Source organism: Capsicum annuum, chromosome 3 (genome assembly GCF_002878395.1).
Source record: "Capsicum annuum cultivar UCD-10X-F1 chromosome 3, UCD10Xv1.1, whole genome shotgun sequence".
Classification (NCBI taxonomy): Eukaryota; Viridiplantae; Streptophyta; class Magnoliopsida; order Solanales; family Solanaceae; genus Capsicum; species Capsicum annuum.
Window position 1 is genome coordinate 38,857,800 of NC_061113.1, and position 8,059 is coordinate 38,865,858.

The 8,059-nt window shown below is 32.0% G+C and overlaps 1 protein-coding gene across 2 annotated transcripts; it reads left to right on the plus strand.

Moving 5' to 3' along the window:
• Positions 1-623: 623 nt before the first annotated feature.
• LOC107866373 (ferredoxin, root R-B2) lies at positions 624-4,247 on the plus strand. 2 transcript variants are annotated; one of them, XM_016712458.2, is made up of 2 exons: positions 624-797; positions 3,584-4,247. In XM_016712458.2, exon 2 carries the CDS (start codon positions 3,591-3,593, stop codon positions 4,041-4,043), a length of 453 nt encoding a protein of 150 aa, XP_016567944.1. In that variant the 5' UTR covers positions 624-797; positions 3,584-3,590; the 3' UTR covers positions 4,044-4,247. The 2 variants fall into 2 exon arrangements, with proteins under 2 accessions (XP_016567944.1, XP_016567945.1); XM_016712459.2 differs by having other exon boundaries at positions 657-1,122.
• Positions 4,248-8,059: the final 3,812 nt, after the last annotated feature.

Below are 8,059 nucleotides of genomic sequence, written 5' to 3' on the forward strand. Positions count from 1 at the left end.
GAATTAAGTAATGATTTTATAAAGTTTATAAAATTATTTTTTAAAAAGTATTTTAATATTTATTTTTTAATTATTATTATTTTTTTTTAAATAAGCTCAATAAAAATAAAATAAAAATAATGTCATTAAATAACTATCAAATAAGAAAATGTGATATTTCATTTGAGACATTTCATAAAAGAAATGATAAGACACATACAACAACAACAACAACAACAAACCCAGTGTATTCCCACTTTGTGGGGTCTGGGGGGGGTAAGATGTACGCAGTCCATACCTCTACCTCTGATGAAGTAGAAAGGCTGTTTCCGAAAGACCCCCGGCTCAAGTTACGAGATATCAAACAAACACATAGTACAGCACAGAAGCAGATGACATAACATAGATACTGCCGCCATAAGGAATATAAAACAGAGTAAAGCAGGAATGCAGGAATATAAAGCAGAGGAAAGCACACAGATTCGTAACAAACATAGAACACGGAACACGGAACAGAACATTGAATACGGAATCATACCAGGAATACACCCCCACCAATTACCTCCCTACATTAGCGACCCGAACAGGCCCTAATCCTCTGCCGTAATTCGCGTCTTCCAGTGAGAATAAGACACATAAAATAAGAAATTAGTAATTATTTCTCTGCTTCTTTGCTCACTTCAACAGTCAGAAGTTTTTTCTATATAAAGCACTAGGATGAGAAATATCTGGGACGCACTGTAGCTATTTATTTGGTCTGTTAATTAAATTCTGTCATTAATTTTCAACAAGATTAGATTTTCTTCTACTGGATTTCAGTAAGTTATCTTCTGATTACTTCGGAGCTTTATTTATGCAATCATGTGTCTTTCTTAGTTATTACTAGAGAAATGGTTATTTTTGTTGTTTAGTCTTGTATTAGATTGATCTTTACATTGTTATCGATGTGAAGAAATTACACTCACTTGGAAATTGGATCATTTATTTTTACTTGGTGTGGTGGTCACATGAGTTGAGATTAAATGGAACAAGGAGGATTTATATAGCCGATCCCAACTTGTTTAGGATTGAGACTTAGCAGTTGTTGTTGATGAAAGTAGGACAATCATTGCACTGAAATTGGTCAGATTCTTACTAGCAAAGGTTTGTTCATTGAACGTACTTACTAGTATGTATTTTGTGATTGTTCTTCCTTTTGTTGCCTTGATTTTTTTTCGTCCTTTGTTTTTTGGCTTCCCATCCAGTATCCGACATGCGCATGGAGTGCCATGCTGCACAGCACTCCCAATAGGATATTTTTTATATCCATGATTTGAACTCGAGATATCTAGTTAAGGATGGAGGGACCTCAACCATTCCACCACGTTGGCCATTTGTCCTTTGCTTGTTAATTGTCACAGTGAAATACACAAGTTCTTGTAGTGAATTGTGGCATTTGTCGCCATTGGGGAAAATTAACTAAACTTTGGGCTTCTGTTAAGTGTGAAGTGATAAGTAAAGAGCCAGAGGCCACCTTTGCATGTCAGTAGTTCTAAGTAGTATCTCTGTTCAGCACAAAGAACATTATACTCTATTACAAAAGCTTATCATTTTTTTTTTTGCAACATCTCCTTTGGTTGGTCTAGAACCTATGTTGCTCGAATTCTTAAGAAATGTGATCGCTAGTGCATGCTGAATCCTCTGAAAATAGTGCATTTTTGAAGGATCTGACACATGTGCATCGACGTTGTTGGAGAGTCCGAGTAACATAGTCTGGAACACATGTCACTTTGTAGTCCTAGTATAATAGTTTTTTTAATAAAATCAAGAGTTCATATCAATTTGTGATGTGTGCTAAAGTGATACAAGACAACAATGGGAGACACGAAATTGACTCAAAACAGTCCAAACATACACCAAAAAAACAGTCCACAAGTTCAAGAGAACCAAGGACCAAGATGGTGACCACTCTCGGATTCAAGAACAACAAGAAGAACATGATATAACAAGGTGTTTAACACCTATTGCAGCCAACAATCCCAAACTATATTACAACAATAAAATTAAGAACAACAATGTTACAACAAGAAGACCCCCACGGGTTCAACAACAAGACAAGGAAAACCGAAACTAAAACAAGATACAAGATAGATAGTTAGACAAGTGATGGTATAATTATAAGAACCCAAGAGCATATTCTACTCTTGAACCCTTAACACTACACACACCAAACACCTAACACCTATGTTGACACAAGAGGGACTTTACCTCCTCTAAACACCAACGTCTCAAGCCAAAATGCAACACAAGTGTCTCCACACTTGGAAGCCCTAGTTACGGGTGGGGGTGGCTTTTCCAATCCCTACTCTAAAGTGATACACTCTCAAGAGAGAGACTTAGGTGTTACAAATATTTCATGTCTTGACAATAATCAACCAAATGTAAAATGAACCCAAAAGAACTACTTATAGCTATTACAAAATAAGGATAAAATGACCTCCCTACCCTTCATGAGGGGAGCCTATGGAGTGTATTTTGGGCACAATGAAGTGACCAAAATTCCCTTAATGAAGCTTCCCCAAATTGAAGTGAGCCATTACGGGTCCAAACCCGAGAGTCCTCAAGTCTTCAAGACTCCAACCAACCTACCACACTCGGGTTTGTTTAATGACATGCTCAAAACGAGCCTTCCTTGCATATCCTTGTGCTCTCGGGGTAACCAGGTCTTGAGCCTTTAGGTGTTGGCCTTCAAAGATGTCATCAAAAACTAAGGCGGTAATTTGACTTGTATCATAAAGGACACATCTGAGCTTAAAGAACAAAGGCATAATGGAATGTTTCATATATGTGTGTGTCACTAGAGAAAATTTATTAGTGCATATTGATCTAAGCACTTCTAAAGAAAGAAAAAGGTGGATTTTTTCACATCTTTCCATTGCACAAGTTGATGTTACGAATTCCCCGTCTTGAAGACTTAGATCTATAATTTGAAGTTTATGAATCCTGAATTTGAATACGACACAGCTAAGGAATAATTTTTGGCTTTTCATAAACCAAAGACAAGTAAAATAGTTTCTGTCAATGCAACATCTGTATAGCTATCTGTTAGGGAGAGTGTACAATTATTTTTAAATATCCTGATGACTCATTTGAGGCGATATAGAATTGTCCATTCAGTTTGTTGATTGTGTAATGTATTCATGAAGTAGTATGCTAATGATAGGTTTCATCATCTATGATTGAGTTGTGAAAGCTTCTAGATAAGCGTCCTACATTTCAACTGAATTGTTTCTCACTGAAGAATTTGTTTCCAGTTCCTTTGAAACAATTTGGAGATTTTCTAAAAGAAATAAGGGGTTCTGCTTAGGGCAGCAACATGCTTGGTCCCATTAATGGGTTAAATCAATACGTTCTAAGAAGAAAATCAGAATATCAATCTCATCGAGAAAGAGTCCATCGTTTAGACTTTGTTTGAAATATCAATCTCATCTAGAAGGAGACCATCCTTTAGACTTTGTTTGCTTGCATATTAGATATAATTATTCTTATTTGCTTGAAAGTTTTTTCATCTAGCATGGATTTTAGCACGAATTAGCTTTAATTGATCATGTTATGTATGTCCCAGGTGTAGCATGTCGAGTATAAGCATTCCTTCATCTTCGCTGCTCATGGTTGCACCATCAATAAGCTCCTCCAGCTTTACCAAACGGCAATGCTCATTGGGTTCTGTCAAAAGTATCTTGAAGGGATTTGTCTTGAAGTCCTCATCCTCTTTCAAAGTCTGTGCAATGGCAGCATACAAGGTGAAACTGATAGGTCCTGATAGTAACGAGAGCGAAATTGAAGTGCCCAATGATCAATACATCCTCGATGCAGCAGAAGACGCTGGTTTGGAGCTGCCTTACTCGTGCAGGGCAGGCTCGTGCTCCACTTGTGCAGGACAGTTGGTTTCAGGTCCAGTTGACCAATCCGAAGATTCATTCCTCGATGATGATCAAATGGAGAAAGGTTATTTGCTGAAATGCATTTCGTACCCGAAATCGAACTGTGTTATATACACACACAAGGAGGCAGATGTTCATTAAATTTTGTTCAGTGTGTTCATTCTGTTTTCTTTAAGGACACTGAAGAGTATTAAAAAAGCTTGTTCCAGAAAAGGGGATTAGTAAATAAGAAACGATAAAAAAAGAGAATATTCTGCATAACTTATGTTTGTGGTAAAAATATTTATTGCATCAGTCAGCCTTTTTATGTTTGTTAGATATGTAATACTACTTGTATTGCTTTCAGGATTGATCATCCATGTTGGTTTCTGTTGAATTGAGATTCTTGAAAATGTGTCACTATTTTTAAAAATTTATTCATAAAATAATTTGGATGGTATTTCAGAATATATTTGATCAAATTAATATTATGGGCTTAATATAATTGTATTAATTATTTAAGTTTAATAAATACAGATTTATTAAAGAGTTCAAATTCATGATGCCTGTCCATTCGATTGAGCTACAAATGATAGAAATTGTTCTCCTTGGCAAGGCCAATAAAGAAGTGAATAAGATCATGTCATATTTTGGATGGCACGATATGCCTACTCGAACTAATGACCAAAGGAAATATATTGTGTGCCCAAGCAATATATTTCGATCAACCAAAAATGGTCTTCTTATTGCTCCAATGCAATTAATTAATAGGTCAAGTCATCAATTAAATAAATAAAAAAAGAGTTTATCCTCCTTATAGTTATTCACTCTCACAACATAAATTAAGGTTTTTATAATTTAAAAGGGAAACCAAAATTCATAACAAGAAACAAAAGCAAGTTGAATTAGAGACCACTAATTTTAGAGTCCGGAGCTAAAAGGGATACTTTTTAGCCTTAGGAGTCAAAACGAACACTACTTTAAGTTTGAACACAAAAGGACAGTCTGTCAATTTTGGGATAAACTATAACTAACACTATTTATCAGTTGTTTTGAGATGAAAAATTGCTATTATGGTTTATCCAAAAATGGACAAACTATATTTCATAAACTTCATGTGAATAATAGTTAAAATTAAAAGGCTAAATATATAAAATATGATTAATGGAATATCTTACCTGACTTGAGATATTTAGGGTTTTCAGAATTCCATAGTGCAACCCAAACAAAATCATTATCTCTAAAATATGCAAAATCATTTGTACCTTCTTCTGTGTGATCCAAATAAGAAATGACATCGGGATGATAATTAATACTATCATCGTGTGAAGGAATAGTGCTAGCGTCCTCATCTGAATTATCATCATCATCCGACATTTGATCATCATCCTCGAAACTATCTCTATCAGACTCATGATCAGCTGTGTCATTAGCGAGCTCATCGTTGTTCACAATTTCTATGAATTGAGTCAATGTAGGATTGTTTGGGTAGAAGTTTAATCTAAAAAATAATAGAATTATAATTTTATGTTAAAGTAAAATTAAAATAACACTGCTAGGATTTTTCAACTCCATTTTTTTAAAAAAAAATTATGGTTCGTCCATTTATTGGCAAACTTCATTTTTTTTAAAGAACAAAAATTAGGGTTTGTCCATTTATGGGCAAACTTCATTATTTTTTGAAAAAAAAAAAACATCTTTGTCTATACATTAAGTTTGACTCAATAAAATAATTTTTATTGATACATGTATATAACGATCTTTAAAGAATATATAAAAAAATATATAATGTTTTTACCTATTCATTAATTCAATTGGAGTGTGACTACATAGATTAGTCAGTTCTTGATTGCTCGGTTCTCCAAAATCACAATTTTGACAACTTCAATGGACATTATGTTGATTTAGTGAAGTCAAACTGCCATTTTCTCTATCAAACCCTACTACTGTTTGTTGTTGAATAAAATTGCTTGGCCAACCAACACTGAAATTAGTAAATCATGTACTATTTCGAATATTAAATTCATTATCAGATGATTCTTCATCCTGAATAGCACTTTGAGATTTGGCATACATATCAAGTATTGCTAAACGCATTTGATTACGAAAAATCTCAGGACTGTGAAGAAAAGCTGATAAAGAGTCATCATTTCAAATTTGAGTCTCCTCGAAAATTATATAATCATTACCCATTATTGATATGGGATATCAATCAGTGATAAGAATAGAAAATTCAGCATCATGTACCTTCATTTACTCTGAAAAAGACGTACAAGATGTTCATATGTGAGTGTCATTGGAAACACTTGAACCGTTTTCGCAAGAAAACTATATCTAACCAAACTACCTTCGTATAAAACTTCTCCACCCCAAATAAACTAACCCTAACAATAACTCATTATTTTTAGCCTTATAAAAAAGTTTTCAATGAATAATGAATGTTGCTCATGATGAATGAGATAAAATGGTTAACAATAACACATATTTATAAGTGAATTTTTTTTTTATAGAAATAACAAATCTTTCACATTTTCAAGAATTTCTTCAGCAATTCACGTTACAAAAAAAAAAAATTGAAATATTTTCAGAAATCTATTAAATCTCTGAGCGAATCTATCCAGCAATTCACATGAAGTTTATGAAATGTAGTTTGTCCATTTTTGGGCAAACCATAATAGCAATTTTTCACCCAAAATGGCTGACAAACAGTGTTAGTTATAGTTTGCCTAAAAATGAGCAAAATATTCGTTTTGTATCCAAACTTAAAGTAGTGTCCGTTTTGACTTCTAAGGCTGAAATGTATCCCTTTTAACTCCAAATTCACTAATTTTATACAAGATATAAATATTCAAACACTCAAAAAATCAAATTTACGTTCAAGATCAAACATCCAATTTCAAGCTTAAGAAGAAAGAACAAAACAAGATTCAAGGAGTTCTATTTAAAGTCATTTGTAGCTCTAGTTAAATTCAAGATCATTGTTCAATAATTTGTACTTTTTTAATAGTGTAAAAGATCAGCTTCAGGGGGTGCTCATTAACTTTGTCTATTTTCTTTTCGTTAGAGCAATGCTGACTGCTTAGCCAAGATGTCGACATCATGAAATTCTTTTAAAAGCAGAATTATTTCGTAACGAATTATATTTAATCTTATATAAGTAAAAAAGTTTTAGATATTTTTCTTTAGTTTCTTTTTGTTGGTATATATTGACTTGTCATAAATTTTAAAAGAATATTTATTAAAAATTTATTTTATTAAATTAGCTTTATTAATTTTACATTAAGAATTTAAATTAATCAAACTTGTATTCCATGAAACAAATAAGGAAGAAAACAAATTATATGTTTGACATGAAATGTAAATAAAGAATAAAATGTATTTAATTATATTTATTATATTAATTATTACAATAAATTATTATCTTATTAATCAATTTACTTAAATATTATATATTTCAAATAATTTTATACAACTTAAATAAAAGTAGCATGTAGATACTCACCTTCATCCTAAATACAATGAGAATACAATTTTTATAGAATAATTATATCATTTCAGAAAAAAAAGATAAATAAAAATAAAAAATAGATGATGGATAGAGGGTCCACCTGAGAGCCACCTGTAGTAATATTTATGGTAAATTTCTAATATGACATTATCTGTGATTAATGAAAAAAGAATATACTTTGTTTTAGAACTTTTGATAGGTCCAAAAGAAGCACAAAAGACTTTCAATCTTATCTTATAATTTTCTTTAAAGACCTTAATACCCTTAACTTTGAATTTAATTACATGTTGAAACCATTCGTTTTAATATATAGATATATAGAAAAGAAATACAACTCAAACACTTTAGAAAATAAAAACGAAAAAAAACGAAAAAGTTGAATTTATTTCAACTACTATATAATATAGGAGTATATAATTTGCATAGGCAAAAATGAAGGACAAAAAGTTGAAAATTAAAATGAACACCGGAGCATCAGATAAATGAGGTCTCGTGGCCAGGAGCAGAGCTAACTCGGAGCCAAGGGGTATCCAAACTTTCCTTCGTTAAAAATATACTATTTATTTATAATTAAAATTATTTTTTATGTATATATATATATGTAATAGACATTTAATGTCTTTCAATTAATTCGTATATTTAGTTATATCTTTATATTTTAAATTTCTTA